Raw genomic sequence first — 19,529 nt, 5'->3', positions numbered from 1 at the left:
CGGACTAAACTTTAGATCAGGATCGAGACACCCCAAATGCCTCCCTCCCCTCACGGGGCCATGGCTGAATCGGGAGCAGGGCTGCAGGGGTGACAGTGACACAGGACATCTGCGGGTTCGGTTCCGCGGTCGGCGTGCAACCGCAGCCGCGGGTTCGTAAAAAATAAAAAAAATAAAAAAAACGCACGATCCGGGATGGGTCTCTGAAAATTCTGAGCCGCAATCCTATCCGCCTCCGATGATAATCCATCCCGGCCGGTGGTGGGCGGCGGCGGCGGACCACCGGCGGCATCGCTGCTCATGGGCCGCCGCTTGTAGCTAGCTGCCTAGCTAGATAGCGGCGGGTCGGAGTCGGAGCTCGACGCACCACAGCAAACCACCCCGCGCGCGGAAAGGCTAGCTAGCTCGACCACCGCTGGCCGGTGCGCGTCACGTCACGCATCGCCTTCTTTACCAGCGGTCGGATAGCGCTAGCAGCTTTGTTTTCTGCCGCCGACCACCCTACGCCACCCGTTTGCTTTGCATTCCGGCCTCGGACCCATCCTCCTTTTTTTTTTTGTGGGGGACAACTTGCATCCCTAGGTAGGTTGGTCACTTGCTCGTAGGTTCCGCGTACGTGTGTGTTCCTTTCTTCCGTGAGAATCGACGATCGGGGGCAACGCTGATGGACCATTAATTGATCTCAGTACGGGTATTTTTAGCACATGTCACATCGAATATTTAGATACTAATTAGGAGTATTAAATGTAGATTATTTACAAAATCTATTACACAGCTGGAGGCTAAACGGCGAGATAAATCTATTAAGCCTAATTAGTCCATGATTTGACAATGTGCTGCTACAGTAAACATTTGCTAATGATGGATTAATTAGGCTTAATAGATTCATCTCGTCGTTTAGCCTCCATCTGTGCAATTAGTTTTATAATTAACTCATATTTAGTCCTCCTAATTAGGCTCCGAATATTCGATGTGACACGGACTAAACTTTAGCTCGAGAAACCAAACGTCCCCATTTGACATCACCTTGCACTTTTGTCGAGTCTTTGGCTTTTGTTGCGCAATTCTATGGCCCAGGTAACCTTAATCAGCCTGCAGATGTTACTATTCTAGCCGTAACAAGTAAGTGAAGTATTCAAGATTCATGACAGATTTTGTTTTTTAGATAATTCTATGATTTACCATCCAGTTGAAAAGAAAGAACCTTATGGTCTCTGTTAATTCTAAGTCGTGGCTACGGGACAACCTTGTAAATTTACAGGAATCCGCGGTGGCCAATTCTTAACACCGCCGTAGCACGTACCAAAGCCGTCGTTGCCTATTTTGGCAGCTAAAACGCAGGTTTATCTATTTTAAGCAGTTGTATGGGTATTGCCATCGTAACGACGACCTCGATACACCATTGGTGGAAGAAAAGTAGAAGAATCATAGATAAAGAAGGAAGATCTCTTTTAGATGGCCTCATCATATACTATACTTACTTCTGGTGGAATATTTAGAAAGAGTGCAATAGAAGAACCTTCCACAAGAGAGCAAATCAATCAAATAAGTGGCTTACCTCACCAAAGAGGATTTCCAACAATTCCAGTTGGCGACACACACCCCAGGACAGCTTACGCTCTAGTTGTTGTGTCTTCTATTTTCTTCTTTTTCTTCCGCTCTTTGGTAGGCACGAGTTGTGGGCTCTTCTGAGCCCGGTCGACTTGTTGTGTCGTGTTGTTGTTGTCGTCGTCGTTGTTTGTTCTATTTTTGTTTTCCTTTTCTCCTTCTAATAAAATTTTGGTATAGCTCTTGCCGTCCGTTAAAAAAAATATGGGTATTGCCATATTGTAATTATTAGTAGGATTCGGAATTCCGACTGGAGTCGTCGAAATCGGTAAAATTCGAATATACCATCTCACCACTGATAAATACATACACCATTGATAAAAAAAACCGTTAAAATTAAATTTGAATTCAGGGTCAACGTTTTGTCGAAATTAAATTTTGTCTGATTTCTTTATCTTCTGATTCTACTGGCCTCCTCTGAAGTTTTGACTGAAAATGGTAGGCCAAACACTGGTAATTAACGAGCAACACCTCTTGATATGACTCTACTTTATCAAATGCATAATGTACATGACTGATCCCACCAGGTTCTGGACTTGGTGGGTCTATGTGCTTCCTCAACACTTTCAGATGATGCGCGCGCGCACCCTTCTCCGTGCGTGGAACGCATTTTCACATACGTATGCTCCTAAAAATTAGTCCCAGTTCCCAGGCGGCCGGCTTTTGCTCTGGATCGTGCCTTTACGCGACCAAGCTAAGCAACATCAGTATCGTCCCTCGTCAGCTGCACGATGAGCCGGAGTGATGCCGCCACCTCAAGCAGCAGGGCTGCAGGCTATCGTGCTCTCTACTTGCTCTGTTAACGATGGGCACAAGGACAACCAATGCGGAAAAGCTGCAGACGGAGCGAATTGAAGGTGACCTCCATGGATCGGAAGGCGCCCAACCACGAGCATCCGATATCTGCTCTCGATCGGTTTCTTTAACCATTGGGTCGAGATCATCCAAGAATCAAAAGCGGCAAAACTGGCTGATCTGAGATCGACGTCCGGATCAGAAAACGGGCGCTCAATCACTCCGCACCAGCTGCCTCGCTGGTGGCCACACGCAAAGTCCGCTCCTTTTCTAAAAGTTGTAGCGTTCGTCATGATCGATCGACCATGGCCGCCACCACCAAGAACGCACTAGCTAGCATAGAATATTACACAGCGACGACGCAACCAAACACATTCGGACAATCGGTCATAGTGTCCTACTCTATGTATCAACATTATATGCAAGTAGAAAGATTGATAGCAGCTGTTTCTGGAATGCGGCCACAGATCATAATAATCCATTTCATCATGTCAGAGTACGTGTGCTTGGTTTCTCCCGTGCAATGATCGCGAAAATAGGAAAGTTTGGTTGGTTGTATGGATGAATACTGCAATCCCAAAACAGATGTTTGGTTGGTTGGTTGCATAGGGTCGTGCAGACAACCAAAACGCTCTCTCATGCAAGAAAAACCAAGCACACACCCGTACTGATGTTTCTGTTGTGTAGCCGTGGCCTCATTTCACTGTAGAGACTGACCGAGAGGGAGCATCAGAGAGGCTTCAAAACAGGCCGGTGCAGTTGGATCTTGGATGCACTATAACGTGACGGACTATTCGTACGTCGTCCTTGGGTTCGTTCATCAACGGGCCGATCCAACCGAGAACTAACAGCCAACCATGCAAAGGCAAGAACGGTGATGACAAGAACAGGAGAATATGTTGCGAAGCTCGATGGCTCCCGGTCACAACATGTTTTCGAAAGCTCGACAAGGACACCATGGAGGATCGGATAGGAGCTGGCTGCGTGCACAGCCACTAGTCGCGGATGAAAATAAACCCCGCTCGCGAGTCGCTACCTTTTGGTTCTTGGCTGGGCGTCGATCCATCTGTACCTGCTGCCATGTAGCTGCCCACTTGTTTTGCTCGTATACACATATATCCAAGTATTCAGTCCAAATCGAAGGATCAAAAGAAGGCTTGGCTGAGCTCGACCGACGGATCAAAAAACGCGAGCTGAATCACCCTGTCCCAAAACCGTCTGCTGCATGCCGAATTTAACCAAGTGGCCACCGATGCTAGCGGCGGCTTCTCCGGTCGGTGGCCACGTCCTCCTCCACCCGCCGGCCGGTAGTGTTCGCCCTGCATGCCCACGTCAGCGTGGTCGACGACAGCCCGAGAAACGAAGGCCAAGTTCACCTCTAGCTAGCTGGCCCGGCCAACGAGGCTCTTTTGCTTCTTCTTCTTCTTCTCCGGTCAAGTCGCCACGTAACGTTACCTTCCCCAATCACCATCGACGCCTGCCAGGTCACCACGAGCTAGAAAGCGCTAGCAAGCACGCGCACCCCACATCGCTCCATCGTATCGATCCTACAGTAGGATGCACAGGAGGCAACCATCACCGACAGCGACATGATATTACGTGGCAGTTAACAACTAGCCCATTATCTGCAAGAACATATGGAGAAGAGAACCGACAGCAGCAACACGTTCCGCGCAAATCCGATCGTGCGTTATCTGAAAGCGGGATGAAACAGAGATCGACGAGCGCGTGTACGCGCGAGCGAGCCTTGCAAGCCTTTTGATCTCGCTTCAATATCTGCAAGCGGAAACAACAGAGATCATATCATATACGATCGAGGAGCCGTACGTCCTGACTCCTGATCCTGACTGAGCTAGTCCTGGACATCACTCAAAACTGTAGGGCTAGTAATGCAATCACTATTGACCATTCCTTCGGACGCCACCACGAGAAAGCACCACAGCACCTGTGCACTCATCAAACTTAACGCCATGCATGACGCAACAGGGCGACAGTGCGAATCATCACCGACGGCGACATTACGTATACAGTATTAAGGCTGGCTCTTATTTCGAAGGCTAATTAGGAGGACTAAACATAAACTAATTATAAAACTAATTTGAAAAGTCCTGGGCTAATTCGGAGACGAATCTATTAAGTCTAATTAATTCATCATTAGCAAACGGTTACTGTAGCACTACACTGTCAAATCATGAACTATTAGACTTAATAGATTTGTCTCGCGAATTAGGCTCCATATGTACAATTAGCTTGTAATTAGTTTATGTTTAATACTTCTAATTAGTATAAACATCCGATGTGACAACCCCTGTCAGCCAAAAAGGCCCTAATTAATAGCCTATTATTATCGAAAAAATTAATAGCCCACTATTATCCGGAAAAAGAATGAAGAAGAAGCAGTATTCAATGCTGTAGTATAACCGGCGACAGATACGACGACGTGCAATCAATAATCGTCCATTATCTGCACCCGGATACGAAGATGAAACGATCCGTGACTGTCCGTGGCCTGTCTCGGTCAGCTCAGCTCGCCGCATAGTCACTTTCCGAAACGGCCACACCTACACGAGACCTCTATCGCCGCAGCATTTTCCTCCTGTCCTGCGCGCTTTTCTGAAAATGTCAAGTGTGATCACACACTTCACTCTCGAGCAATCGAGCTTCAATAAGCTAGTCTTTGGCCGGTGAACTACAGCGATGTCACGTAACAGTCCGACTCGGAAAAATTCTCTGATCTTGCTCATACGTGTGCGCCATGCATTACGCCCGGGTTTCCAGTGTCTCTACTATACGTGATGGATCACATTCAGATGAGGCGCGGACTCTGCCTGCACTGCACGCCTCCATCCGTCCCTGTCTACCGGGGCTGCCTGTCCAGGTAGCACCGGGCAATTTGTCCCCGTTGTAAATTGCCATCTTCTGTAGCTGTAGCTTTCAATTCCGTCCATGGAAGAAAGGCAGCGGCGAGAAGCGACGAACCCCGTGCGCACACGCCATATCCGGTGCGCGCGCATCGGGGAACACGTCGCTGTTTACGTGTTGCGGCTCCGGCTCGGTACGCTACCAATCTTTGATTTTCGATCGGCCTCTTCTCCTTGTTCGTATATGTCCAGAACCTCCCTCTCTTCTTGCCCGTAAATATTAAAAAGAAAAAAATTCACATTCTCCGATGGATCCGGATAAACAGGGGCTAAATGGAGAAATATCTTTCTTAAATTGAAAGGTTTGCACGTCAGTTTTTAAAAAGGTCAAGAATAGATTGAATTTTCTATATGGCTGGAGGTGGAAGAAGATGGGTGGGTCCAACAAGTCATAGAGGTAGAAGGAGGGAGAGAGCAATGTACTAGCTCTGTGAGTTAGATGCAGGGGTAATATGGTCATTTCACATGGCCGATCCACGCTGGCGGCACAGGAAGGTGGACCTTTTTCTTAGGATAGCTTTGTGTCCACATGGAAATCCTAACTTGGATAGATTTATTGGCTTCGGACACTCATCTTGGATGAGGCTGCCTTTAGGTGACATTCAATGAGGAAATGAAGGAGCCACTGCGCTATTAATCAAGTCAAGAAACGGAATATTGCATATGAATGGTCTAGATTGGTAGGATCTAGATTGGTGTTCTAAGAACATGGATCGACATTCCTAGGGCAAGCTCCTTGGGATCAACTTTCCCTCAGAATGTGTTTGTATAACTTATCTAGGAACATTCATGGTAACATTACTCGAGCAGTTATAATTTTCCTTAAAAAGTTCTTGAGAAAAGTTGTCTCCATAAGTTATTCAAAGATTGAACAGTTTTATATGAAAGTTATGTAAACAAGTTACAACTTTCTAAAAGTAGAAAGTCATCCAAAAAATATTATCAAAAAAGGAAGTCAACGGGTCCTCAGAGATTGAACGCACAATGGTCATCAACGTATATTGTTCCTTCATAATATTTAGCTAATGTAACCTGGCACATATTTGTGACATGACACTAAATTATGATAGAATTGAAATTGTTACAAAGTTTGGATATTCACAAGCAAAACCATTAAATTAGTTCTGCGCATCTAATTACTAGAGAAGGATGCCTTATAGGCTCAATGTCGTTCCTAGGTTTCCAACACCACCACCTACTAGGACCCTCTAGTTCTTCCCTTGGAATGAGCTCACTAGCTGCAACAAAGGAGCGGGAACTCACCCCTCAAATAAGTCAAGTAGTCCATTAGATTCTAGTACAAATAATCTAGTATTCCATTAGATTTTTAGTCCTAGTAAATCATCATTAGAGTCATCATCGATGTTCAGCCTTGGAGCTTGTTACCCGATGACGAGGTCACCATTGTTGTCATTACTCATTTCATCGGCGAGAAATAAATCTTTGTTCTACATGAAGGGATGTGTGCTCTCGAACACTTCCCATGTAGGTAAGTTTGGGTCATCCACCACCTCCGTCAAATGGCCATGTAGAGGAAATCAGGCCTCTATCTTAACAAGTCAAGAGTTGAAGATGTTGCATTTGCTCCTACTCCACGACGCAACTGCCGATGTGGTTTAGATGTGTTTGGATCTGGGATTTTCCAATTATCTAATGTTTTGGGTGTCGAGAATTGTTGACGGTGGTTAAGCATCGAGAGCAGGGATCCGGAGGGACCCCTTTTAGAGATCCAACCTGAGGGTTAGTTCGTATGTAGGGATTCGAGAGGCGTTTAGGGGAGTTAGTATATGGTTTTGCTAAGAGAGTTTTTAGACATGTTCAAGCCGCTCGGAAGCATAATACCTTACGTCCTGTGTATTGTGTTGCTAGAGTTGTCTGTCTTGTTTGTACAAGAACTAGCCTTTTATAGGCTAGGGCTAAGGGGGGACTGGTTGGGGCGAGCCTTGCATCCCAATCCATCCCTTTACATTGCTCATGTGAACGCGGTGGCTTAATGGCCGCCCCCTTGCTACAGTTCTTCTGACGCGCCATCCATTTGCCCTGATGCCTTCCTGCTTTGGTACGCACGGCGCCGGAGCACCCCGTCCAAGTCCTCTGTATGTCAATCACCACATTTTACCATCTTACTTTGGTAATTCTTGCTTCTCTCAGTCCGAACCCTTAATCCCGGGATAGTGGGCGATGAATCTGGCTCCTGAGATCCTTCCCGGGAGGTTTTCTCCTCTTCCCGGGTCTGCGAGGTGGCCTCACCTCCTAGTAGAGTTCCCGGGTTCACGCAGTGGACCCACCCTTTTGGCAGAGGCAGTCTGGAGCCAGGCGGGCGCCCTCAACACGTGGGCGGCGTCCGCCGCCTGTTGGATGGGACAGGTGAGGCTGTCATTCCCCGAGGCATCCAGGCGCATCCCATCAACCGTAATGATGGTGTTTTTACGGGGACGGGACGCCTGCTGACAGCCTACCTCGACTATCACGCCTTTCTTTCACCAGGATGTGCCATTGCTTGCTTAGCTTGGAAGCAAACTTTCCCGGGAGGCCTCCTCGGTTGCGTCCTGCTCCCTTTGAGGGAGCCTTCGGTGGGTCCCATAATGTAGAGGTGGTATTTTCCTGACCCTTTCTTAATTGGGCTCTGCGTGGTGGAAATCTCTTTCTGCAGGCGGGCCCTACTTGTCAGCGCCTTCTCGGGTACCCCCGTTCCCTTGGTGCTAACAATTGTACGACCAAGGCCACGGGAAAAGAAGACTATGGAAGGACATGGCCACATAAGATTAAGATAGAATCTCGTATTCTCTGTTTCAAGTTTTCGGTTTATAGTTTAGGTGCATACTCTCGCAATTTTCTATTTCAAGTTTTGGTTTACATTTATCTCTTTTTTTTCAGAAAAAAGATGATCACTATACTTCAATAAATTTAAGCATGTGTTTGGTTTTGGGACCAAGTGGAATGGATTAGGTCCATCCTACTTTTTTAGGTTGGGTTCAACCCATCTCTTATTTGATTTGGAGGGATGGGTCCGTTCCAGTTTTTTATTTGGTTGGAGGGGTTGAGAGGGTTAGGATGGATGCCATTTTAACACCATTAGCTACAGTAAATTGTAAAGCCCGCATGTCAATAGTGAGCCCCACTTGTCATTCTCTTGTATTATTTTTTCTTCTCTACCTTATCTTCTTCCTCATTCTCCACCCGAGCCTCCACTCTCCTGTGCTCCATCCTTCCCCGCCGGTCCCACCTCATCCTTCCCCGCCGGCCCCGCCTCATCCTTCCCCGCTGACCCCGCCTCTGCTCCTCGCCGGCGGCGTTGTCCACCCCTGCCGGAACCCCCACCGTCCCAGCGGTGGAGCTCGCGCTGCCTCGGCCGGGGCCAGAGCTCCCCTAGGTGGAGCTCGCGCTGCCCAGCTGGCCGCGGTGCTCCCGTAGGTGGCCGGCGCCGCACCATCCTCCTCATCTCCCCCGTGCCACTAACAGAGGAAATGACGAGCCAACGGAAAAGAACTGGGTCGGCGTGGTTTGACCAATTTGGACCAACCCGCATATAGGAGGAATATTCCTTCCTGGGTCCGACCCAACCCAGATGCATTTTCAACTAAACGCGGGTCAATGTAGGTCGAACCCATTCCAACCCAGTTCGACCTCCAAACCAAACAGTCCCCCCCTGACCCATGTGGTCACTTTTGCTATTGTCCAAAACATTCCATGATCTCATCCGAGCCAACAAGATGTAAGGCTAATCTCGGTGGGAGTTTCATAGATGTTCTATGGATATTAAATACGGTGACACGTCAGCATATGTGATGACATGGCAACATAATTATGAAGAGAGAGGGAAGGAGTTTCATCAAGATGAAACTATGTATGCACTGTTTCCAAAACTATAAAATATGATGAAACTAGCATTGGGGGTTAGAGAGTTTTATTTCATCTAACTATATCTAATCACATGCCTTGCATTGGGGGATTGGTTTTGTTCATCAACTTAAACTTTTTTGGTGACATATTAATTTTGGAAACCACGAGATGAAACTCACCGGTGGGATCGCCACTGGAAATAGCCTCGGTACCACAGTGCAAATACAATTTTTTAAAAAAAATTACAAATCCAGTTCCTTGAAAAGCACGGGCTGCGCTGCCAATTATTGAATTTGCGTGGTTGAACGCATCTCTCTTGGATTATTCCCAGAATATACTCCAGGCAGCGGATCCTGAAACTTGTGGCGCCGCTCGCGTGGTCGACGACTCGACATGCGCTGCGCAGAAGATCCGACGAACGGAAAGCTACGGCCTCGTTTCCCAGTCTCCATGACAGTTCGTCCGGGCCCACCTCCGCCATGGGCAGGAACCGTCGAGGTCTCGCACCGGAGGATGAAGTGGGGCCCGCTCGCGAAACAGCGGCGCAACCCGAGTCGGCCGACTTGCGCGGTGCGTGCGGGCCGGGGCCCGTGTGGCCGGTGGTTCGGCGGCCCGCTGGGGGCGGACACACTTGACGCGGCGGGGCGGCGGGCTATGAGGGGGAAGACCCGCACGGCACGCGAGGGATAATTCCCGTGGCGGGAATGGAATATTCGGAGCGCTTCGCCCCCGCGCCGGTCTGGCTGTGGACTGAACCCTCCTCTTGCCTTCACGCTACCCCGCCCTTTTGCGGTTTATTACTGCGTTGCCCTCCTCTACCTCGCGGTGCATATAATTGGAATAGAAATTACGGTGATGATACACTGGGACTTCCGGAATTTAAAAAAAATCGGACGCTTCGATCTATATTGCAATGGTTAAGCATCGATTATTGCAACTACTGTTTCTACATGTTTCACAATGAATGTTGCATGAAATATAGTGTTCATGTTGCGGCTGAAATTTTCTATTCTAGAATCGAACGTCGTAGCCACGTTTACACATCATTTTTCATGTTGCAAATAGTGATAGCTGATGCCGCACTAGTTAATTTTAATGTTTCGTCGGAGCGTCCGATGAAACATTTTCCATCGGACGTCCGGACGCTAGCAGCACCGTAGAAATTATATCCATAAATAAAATGATGGCTAGAATGATCGGACAAGTGTCCCACGGTGTTTTTGTTTTACATCCGAAGCATGAAAAGTGTGTCCCTTTCAAACTTTTAACTTTTTGCAATGGTTGGCTCACCATTTTAGCAAGATTTGTATCGTATAGGATTGTTGTCCAGTTCTCCACAATTAATCTTTGAGTTTTAGGCATCACGTGCACTGCAAGCTATACGTGTCGTGAGATATGGACCACCTCCTGCACAATTTGTTTCAATAGGTCCTTTCTAGTTGGTTTTCTCCAAAGAGAACGCCTAGTTCACTTTGCATGGTTGAATAGCTAATGTTAGAAAATTGTGTTTACAAAATGGTAGTATAAAATATATATCAAGCTAATTAAAAAGCGTTACACCTTGCTGTTTAAAACTTAGCAACCACGGTTTCTTTAGAATGACACCACTCTAAAACATGCGCAACAAAAGAAAAGGTCGTGTATGTAGCCCACAATGTTCAAAGTCGCAATGAATTTTCAAAAGAAAAGGTATGACAAAGCAACAAATGAAAAATCAGTATAATCACGCTGGTCGCGAGGCTTCAAAAAAATGACTTTGAACCCGTTTGCTAATAGCTTTCTGAATTCTTACCAAATTGCCCTGGCCTCGGTTTAGCAAAACCTGTCGGTGCTAAACTAATGCCATCGTGGATCATGAGGCCAGTTCGAAGCATTTTCTTTGTGGTGCCAGCCACCACTTGTCTCCTTCCAAAGGAGCACCGAAGCAAAGGGCACTTTCGTCAAGGGCAGCAACGTAAATACGCAGGGAAAACTCAACGTAGCTTCTAATAAATGCGCCCTCGCTCTGAGGTTCCGCTCCAACCAAAACGAGCTCAACACCAGGAAGAAACGCATTGATTCCTCCTCCTCCTCCTGCAGTCCTCCTCCCCCCATTGCGTGATTCAGTGATTCCGCCGCGTCGCGTGCGCATTTGCGCTGCGTCCAATCCGTCCCCGCGCCGGAGCCGCGCCTCCGATCCGGCGACCCGCCGCCCGCCGCAGATCGGCGGGACACCGGGAGCCCCCTCGGCGCTCTGGATAAAGGTCCGTGCTTTTGTTCGAGCGCCGACTTCTGTTCTTAATTAATCTCTGTGTCGATTCTTGCCTCTGGAAACCCATCGGATTTTTGTTTGTACGGTGGTGTGTTATTGTGCACTACTACTACTGTAATGGGTTTGGGGGAGGTTTTGGATGGAAATTGAGGGAGGGTGTTCGTCAGGGATTGATGGGAGAAGGTGCGATTTTTCTCTCCCTGATTTGGGAGGCGTCAGATGTGACATCATATAGGTGTTGAACTTGAAATAGCGGGGTGGCTTCTGTGATTGGACTTGTGAAACCTTTGCACGGACATTGGAGCCCGAAATGTCAAGATCGCCTTTTTACCTGCATCCACACGGAAACTTCTTTCCTGTGCAGGTTTTAAAGGGTAAGGTGTTGCTTCGGAGTGAGGTCTAAGTTGATTGGTTGGTACGGGATGCTCGACTAATTTAGACGATTAACAGGACCAATTAATTTGGTGAAATTTCGATTACGTCATGATATTGGACATCCAAAATTAACCAGCCTGTGCCTGACTCAAGGTTGATTTGGCATGGCTTTTGTTGTTGTAGGGAACTATTTCAGTGCACTATCTGACCACTGAGCTGGATTAGTAGTAGTAAACAAATGAATCAGTTTGTTTCACGGAATATTCTTAGATGGGGTTTAAGTCGCTGGATGCTTCAATTGTCCCCATGTTTGTCTGCTTGGGACTGAAAAATAGTACATAATGCAATTGGATCAATTGTTGCGTGGTTTTGGTATTCTATTTCATGATCACATAACATTTAATCTTGTGTTCTCATGGCTGTGGCGCTAACTGCTCTGTGACCTTTGATGTTTTCAGGTGGTGGTTATTCCTGTATCAAAAAAGTGTGTCTCTGCTGTGGCACTAACTGCTCTGTGACATCTGCAAGCAATCTTGTGTTCTCATGGCTCAGTCTCATGACATGATGAGCAGGAGACCTCCTGGTCTTCGGTTATTTGGAGGTGCTGGTTCTCTGAGAACATACCAAACCCTTGTCCTGGTCCTGACATTCTTTGCATACACATGCTTTCACATGACTAGGAAGATCACAAGCATTGTCAAGAGTGCACTTGATCCCCAGACGAAGGTTGGGTTTTCACACTGGGGACGCTTGCACGCAAGCAACAGCTTAAACATTGGCTGGTTGCCATTTAACACTGCTGATGGCTCAGCATTGCTTGGTGAGATTGATGTTGCGTTCCTTGCCGTATATTCTGTTGGAATGTTCTTTGCTGGACATATTGGTGACCGGATGGATTTAAGAATCTTTCTGACAATTGGCATGCTTGGGACCGCCATATTCACAACTCTCTTTGGTGCTGGTTATTGGCTGAATGTTCACAGCTTCTACTACTTCTTGGTTATTCAGATGATTTCTGGTCTGTTTCAATCAATTGGGTGGCCTTCAGTGGTTGCAGTTGTTGGAAACTGGTTTGGGAAGAGCAAGAGAGGGTTGATCATGGGTATATGGAATGCACACACTTCTATTGGGAACATAGCTGGCTCATTACTTGCTGCATTCCTGCTGAAGTTTGGCTGGGGTTGGTCATTTGCCATCCCCAGCCTGATAATGGCTTTTGTTGGGTTGATAGTGTATATTTTCCTGCCGGTTAATCCTGAGGTAATGGAAATAGACATTGACAGTGGTGAATCTAACTGTGTGAAAGACACCGTGAAGGAGGCCCTTTTGGAACCAGGCCAAGAAGTGAAACATAAGGCAGTAGGTTTCTTAGAGGCATGGAGGATTCCTGGAGTGGCACCATTTGCTCTCTGCCTCTTCTTCTCCAAATTGGTTGCATATACCTTCCTGTATTGGCTACCATTCTACATCAGCCATACACGTAAGTCTTATTCAATCTTCAAATCTGAGTGACATCACTCTCATTCGATGATTCAGTACATATTGGAATCCTCTTTTTTCTTTTAACTGAACTGTCCTTAGAAGTGTGCCTCCTAAAAAGCCTTCCCTTGTTTCAGGTATTGGTGGTGAGTACCTCTCTGATGCTATGGCTGGTAGCTTATCGACAATCTTCGATGTTGGTGGTGTGTTGGGAGGAGTTCTTGCTGGTCACATCTCCGATCGCTTAAATGCGCGGGCAATCACAGCTGCTAGCTTCATGTATTGTGCGATACCTGCCCTATTCTTGTACCGCACATATGGAAGCATGTCGATAGGTTGGAATATCTGCCTCATGTTCATCACTGGCATGTTTGTCAACGGGCCTTATGCCCTGATCACAACTGCAGTGTCAGCTGACCTTGGCACCCACAGCTCTTTAAATGGCAATTCCCGAGCACTGGCCACTGTGACAGCAATCATTGATGGGACAGGATCTGTCGGCGCTGCCATCGGGCCTTTGCTCACAGGGTACATCTCCTCGAAGAGTTGGAGTGCTGTGTTCACAATGCTGATGGCAGCAGCTCTCCTTGCTGGGCTCCTCTTGACAAAGCTTGTATGTGCTGAGCTGAAAGGAAAAGTGCCTTCCAATGCTAGCAAGGACGCCACTGATGCACAAGGTACCTACTCAAATGAAGTGTAAGTGCAATCTGGTTTCACCATGGAAGTTGTTCCAGATTTCCAGTGAATGCCTGCTCTGAAGTTGGCAGCTTGCTGCTTCCTACCACCTTTCTCGGTCACTTCGGATCTACTTAAAAAAAAAAAGGCAAAGAGATGTGGTTGCTGAGTGACTTGCTCAAATGCAGCTTCAGATGATAGTTTTCTTATGTTCAGGTATAGAGGCAGCAGAACATAGAAGTGTGTGCGTAGGTTAGTTTTCAGGTTTAAAAGAAGGTGAAAACACCTCAAAAGCTCTAGAGCCCAAATATAGCCACATTTTAGGCGCCTTGTAAATATATTGGGCAATAAGGTCAGGCCTGTGCTGGTTGCATTTCTAGATATATAACTGTATGTGATTGTTGTTTAGATCAGGGTAGATCAAAGGGATGAATCTCCCTTCTGTACAAGATGATACCGGAATGGCCAACTCTGCATTTACTGGGAACGTTGGCCTCCTTTTGTACGTGTAAACAGCGTGTGAAGAAGGTTCAGAAAATTTTGATTGAAAGCTCTAGGGAAGTGCTGATTCAAGAAACATTGGCGTACATATTTCTTCAGTTATCAGTTTCTCTTATGTTACTTTACTTAGCAAAGTTCTCAGCGCTCATTTGCTATGGTATTTATCACACCATTGCAAGTTGGGCAGTGGTCGCACAGCCAATTACCAATCTTTGCAACTATCCTGAACAGCATTCATTGCAGAATAATTATTGGGACAAGTTACTATCAACTTGAAATTGCATTGAAGGCGATAAGTGCAATGAGATTTGTTCAAAGCTTTTGCATGATGAACATCTTTTTTCCTAAACGAGGCAAAATCATATTATTCTTCCAGGTAACTGATGCAGACAAATAAACTCAAATAATGTGTCAGTTACTTTCCTTGGGCAAGTAGCTATAGTATTTATTTTCCAATAAAACTTAAGAGTCCTACATGCATCAGTTCTAAGCTTTTCAGCTGCTATCTTAATGGCCTTGCGTGTGTATATATATATATATATGTGTAAGGAGATTTGGGAAGGAGAACAGTTTTGGATAATAAAATTACTCCCTATCATTGGTGACCACTAGACGGGAATTGTGAGTTTGTGAGTTACAATGACCACCAGACGGGAATTGTGAGTTACAATTTCATCTAGTTTTATCTGCCTAGTTCGTGTGCCTCTTGTATATCTACTGGTTCGTTCTGATCCACTGCATCAGTAACGGAACGGTAGATTACTTTGTGGCAAAAAAAGATAAACAACTCCAGCACATATGTAATGCCACAGTTCAAGGTTGGGCAGTTACCGCATTTGACAACATAAACGGTGAACAAAAGCAATTGATGCATTTTCCAAGTTACAGTGTCAGCAATGCGCACGACCCACCCAATGAAAGTTAACAACAAAAGAAGAAAAGCTTAAACTGGCTCATCATTCCTCACATACGCGACTCCTATATCGACAAAACAGGACGGAGAACTGCAAGACATCTGACTTGAATGGTCCTTTTGAGTTCCCAAACATTACTTGCATGAATGTCTTTGATATGGCTGAAAGAATTACGACTTCATCAGATAACCCAGGAATATGCCAATCAAAGCAACAATTATGACAACGATAAAGGAGAAGCCGCCTCCTCGCCTCTTGCTGATCTCCCGTCTAACCAAATCCTGCCACATGAACAGAAACAAACAACATTGAATTACAGCTTCAACAGAAATGAAGGACGATAAAGGACTAGTTTCTACTCTCTAGTAGATGTAGCATAAGCCTAAATGGTTAGATATTACTGCATTTTAGGACACAATAATTGTTCATCAGGAGGTTCTTGGTGCAATTTACTAGGTAGATCATTGGCCAAAACATGAACTTTAAACATAGGATCTGTTGTAAGACTCAAGCAGAATCAGTGAATTGAAAAAAAAAATGTTAGAAAAAAAAATCAATGCATCTTGGATCAAATACAAATTGAAAACAACTTCAAGCTTCAAAATTACAAAAGTTAATGAGCAACTAGAACATAAAAATGTATATTGTAGGCAGTAACAACAGCAAAACAGTAAGCAGTACAAGAAGCTTGTGGAGGCCAACTAGTACTGAACTGACAAGCTAGTATATGGTAGCATCAGCAAGCAACACAACAACAATCTCCAAATATTGCTTCATGAATTAGTTAAAAAAAGATTAGCAGCATTTTCAAAGCTCATTAACAATGGAGCACATCATGCATTCATGCTGCTAGCATTAACATGGACACACCAATGTCAAACATTTGAGTGTAGATTGACCAAGGGCCTGTTTCTTTTTCTTTCTTTCTTTTGACCATAGGGCCTGTTTCTTTGAGCTCTGACTCTTGGGAAAGCTAATTCTGGATTGTGGCTTTTGAAAAGCTGATTTTGGATTGGTATTTACGTGGATGCATTTTATAAGGATATACTCAGTGGAAACCACCCCCTTGTTAGAATTGTGCAAAACCCTTCATTAAACATGTTTAGAAGACTTTTCTTTGAAAAACTCGTACATGTAGAGAATTGGTGATGGGCAAGCATATAAAATTTCAGGGTCATACTAGACCTTGTTTTATCAGAAATATAAAATGACAGAGTGAAGGAAAGGACAATGAAAAATATAAAATAAAAGGTGTGTGCTGTATTTTTTTGCGCTGTCAAATGTTATATCTCACAAACGAAATTGATTTTGTTCTTAAAGGGCCCTTTTTGTTTCAGAAAGGGTGCACCCAGTGCTGGTGGGAGCCTGGGGCCAATTTCAGCCTTACCCATGCTTATTTTGCAAGGAGGCTAATTAGAACCCAGGAAACAGGCAGCATACCATTGTGCTAGGCCCATCCTTCATTTCATCATTTGTGACTCTAGTGTGCCAAGCCAAAATTTGGGCATGGCCAAAACTAGGGTATGGACAAATTCTGGTAAAGTAGGAAGCATTTAAAGTTTGGACTGTAACCATGTCAAAATCTGTTATTGTGAGTATGACCTATTGGCCCTACATGGCAATAAATTTTTAACACTAAAACATAGTCAATAGGGATCTTAATTTTTATACTTAATTTAAACAAGTACATTAGTTCAAACAGATTGAGAGATAGATCCCTTGTCTATATTCACCCTACCCTACAGCTGGTTATTAGCATCGAAAGCATAACAATCATGTGCCATTGAATTTTCATGTTGCTGGTTGTGCTTGTAGATTCATGTGAAAGGAAAAGTGCAAACCAGCATATGGGGCTCACTTGTTTATATGGTATCATCATAATCTATTATTATAGTAATCAAGTCCACTCAAATCATCACCAGAGGATAGCGAAAATCCCTTTGTTGCTTCTCTCATAAAATTAAGCATGAAGTGAAATATCCTATGATATAAGGATTACCGCCACAACTATTTTGTGATTTTTTTTCTTTTGTACTGATGAGATAACGAAAAAGGGATCAAAGCATTATCATCTAATAGGTGGATTATTCGACATAAATTCCTTTTTTTTATGAACTTACAGCATTCGCAGTATGAAGCTGTAGTACAATAGGATAGAAAGATAAAATGTGATGCTTCACTTACAAGTTCCTGTCTAAGCCTATGATTCTGTTGAATCGCGGAGTTCTTTTCTTCAGTTAATTTGGAAATCAAAGCTCCAGCCTGCAATGCCAACACTCCCAGAGTATAAGAGAGAATATAGAAAAATACAAAACCAAAGGAAACAGAATACAAAAGATGCCAACTCTATTATGAAATCTTATACTAATCAAAATAATAACAGACCTCTGAAGATTTTTCTTGAGGCTCCATGCGCTCTCTCAGTGCCTGCAATTATTTCAAAAATATATTATCATCCCAATGAAAAAAATGGAAAATGAAAAAAATATATAGTAACTCACTCTGGTGAATCCCCCAGCAGGGCCATCTCCATTTTCTGATTCAGAAGCCCTAGACGGTGAACCTTCTTCAGATTCCTCTGGAACTGGAGAGGGTGGCTGTGGAGGAGCAACGTAGGTCACTCGCAATTTGACCTCTTCCATCTTATTCCCTGACTCCTTTGTAAACTGTCAAGCCAGCAGCACAACAATTAATGCCAAAGTTTTATCATAGCTGCACTCTAAAGTCAATTTGGATAAAGAGTGCTAAAAGACATGGAAAATTATATCTCCATAAAAAACGAGTTCATAACTCGTGCCTTTTCCCTTCTGTATATAATGTTTCATCAGATTCTTTGTAAAAAGTGATTAAGAAAGAAATATTACCATATCCGCCGTGACATCCTTCATAGTAATAATACCAGCAGGAGCAACAATGCTTTGGACTAAGAACTTATCTTTGCACTGCATGTCAGGGGGGGTCTCCCGTTGTGCTTGCATTGTCACTGCAACAGCACAGATAAACAAATAAACAGCACAAGGTTAGATGATGATTTGCCCATATATAAATAAGGTTGGGAAATGCTAAGAATCACAGACCAACGACATCGCAAGTAGACCGTGGTGAGACAACCCCTGTATTGGGTCGCACTGAATACTTCTTTGGACTAGTAGTTTTCACCTGAATCAACAAAGAAAACAGTCAAATAAAATGCAATAAGAACTCCTTGAATGTATGCTGCCTTTTCAAGATTAGCCTTAAACCACTAATGCATCGCTATTAGCCTTAACTATTCGACTAACTACAGGCAGTTAAATAATACAAAGGGCGCTACACTGACCATTGTTAGAAAAGCAAGGTAAATAAAGAATAACCTCACTGCAGAGACTACATCGTTTAACAATCATATAACAGTTGGGTATCACAGGAAAATAATGACCCCTCCATGACCCAAACCTATAATGATACCATTAGCTATCTAATACCTCAGAAGTGTTAGCGACAGAAAAGCAAGCACCAAGAGAACAAACAATCTAAAGTTTATCTGAATCGCGCAAATCGCCCTTTGATGCAGTAACCGTCCAAATTGAAGGCACGTCTTCACAGACCAATATAACGGGCCCCAATTTTTGGGTCAAATTCGCTGTTTCAATTCATGAAAAACGGACTTGCAGGAATGTCAACCACAAACCCATCAGCCAGCACCATAGGCCCAAAAAACATGATATCAATCCGTTTCTAGGGTTCTAAGATGAGATAATTCACATGGGAAGGGAAAGAGCATCCAAGAAAGGAAAAAGAAACAGCGAAGGACAAACGGACCTTGAAGGCGATGTAGTCGTTGCTGAGATTCGACAGCTGCATGGAGCACGAGATCTGCTTCTTCAACTCGACTGCTCAGGGGAAAACATCAACAAGGTCACGAGCCTATCGATCCACGCCGGCAGAAACAAGAAAAAAGGGATTTTTTTCCCCACAAAGAACGAAGAAAAAACAGAGCGGGAGACAGGGAGGCGCACGTACATGGGAAGCGGAGCTCGAGAGGGTCGATGCGTAGCAGCTCGCCGGCGGTGGCAGGGGCGGAGGCGGCCATTGCCGGATCAAAGAGGTAGAGAGAGAGAGAGAGAGAGCGGGCGCGAGGAGAGAGAGGGGGGAGATCTCGGGGCGGGTGGGTGAGGAGAGAGAGAG

At 45.1% G+C, this 19,529-nt stretch overlaps 2 protein-coding genes across 3 annotated transcripts; one reads left to right on the top strand and one right to left on the bottom strand.

Moving 5' to 3' along the window:
- The first annotated feature begins 11,176 nt into the window (after nucleotides 1–11,176).
- LOC101768581 (putative glycerol-3-phosphate transporter 1) lies at nucleotides 11,177–14,546 on the top strand. 2 transcript variants are annotated; one of them, XM_004972750.3, is made up of 3 exons: nucleotides 11,177–11,410; nucleotides 12,252–13,273; nucleotides 13,410–13,972. In XM_004972750.3, the coding sequence occupies exons 2-3, from the start codon at nucleotides 12,337–12,339 to the stop codon at nucleotides 13,970–13,972; spliced, it is 1,500 nt and encodes a 499-aa protein (XP_004972807.1). In that variant the 5' UTR covers nucleotides 11,177–11,410; nucleotides 12,252–12,336. The 2 variants fall into 2 exon arrangements, with proteins under 2 accessions (XP_004972807.1, XP_012702502.1); XM_012847048.2 differs by lacking the exon at nucleotides 11,177–11,410 and having other exon boundaries at nucleotides 12,337–13,273; nucleotides 13,410–14,546.
- Nucleotides 14,547–15,283: 737 nt separating this feature from the next.
- LOC101768173 (vesicle-associated protein 1-2) lies at nucleotides 15,284–19,529 on the bottom strand. Its single transcript, XM_004972749.4, has 8 exons — nucleotides 19,365–19,529; nucleotides 19,164–19,234; nucleotides 18,440–18,521; nucleotides 18,227–18,345; nucleotides 17,864–18,028; nucleotides 17,748–17,789; nucleotides 17,547–17,624; nucleotides 15,284–15,643 (listed from the first exon to the last, which is right to left on the bottom strand). The coding sequence occupies exons 1-8, from the start codon at nucleotides 19,432–19,434 to the stop codon at nucleotides 15,533–15,535; spliced, it is 738 nt and encodes a 245-aa protein (XP_004972806.1). The 5' UTR covers nucleotides 19,435–19,529; the 3' UTR covers nucleotides 15,284–15,532.

This window comes from Setaria italica, chromosome VI (genome assembly GCF_000263155.2).
Source record: "Setaria italica strain Yugu1 chromosome VI, Setaria_italica_v2.0, whole genome shotgun sequence".
In the NCBI taxonomy this organism is placed as follows: Eukaryota; Viridiplantae; Streptophyta; class Magnoliopsida; order Poales; family Poaceae; genus Setaria; species Setaria italica.
Note: the sequence above shows the minus strand (reverse complement) of the source record. Positions and strands in the feature narration are given on the sequence as shown.

Coding starts and splice junctions, on each gene's coding strand:
- LOC101768581 (XM_012847048.2), top strand. CDS start 12,337: ATGGCTCAGTCTCATGACATGATGAGCAGGAGACCTCCTGGTCTTCGG. Junction 13,274..13,409: donor ATTCTACATCAGCCATACAC/GTAAGTCTTATT, acceptor CCCTTGTTTCAG/GTATTGGTGGTGAGTACCTC.
- LOC101768173 (XM_004972749.4), bottom strand. CDS start 19,434: ATGGCCGCCTCCGCCCCTGCCACCGCCGGCGAGCTGCTACGCATCGAC. Junction 18,346..18,439: donor GTCTACTTGCGATGTCGTTG/GTCTGTGATTCT, acceptor GTGCTGTTGCAG/TGACAATGCAAGCACAACGG. Junction 18,029..18,226: donor AGGATGTCACGGCGGATATG/GTAATATTTCTT, acceptor CTGGCTTGACAG/TTTACAAAGGAGTCAGGGAA.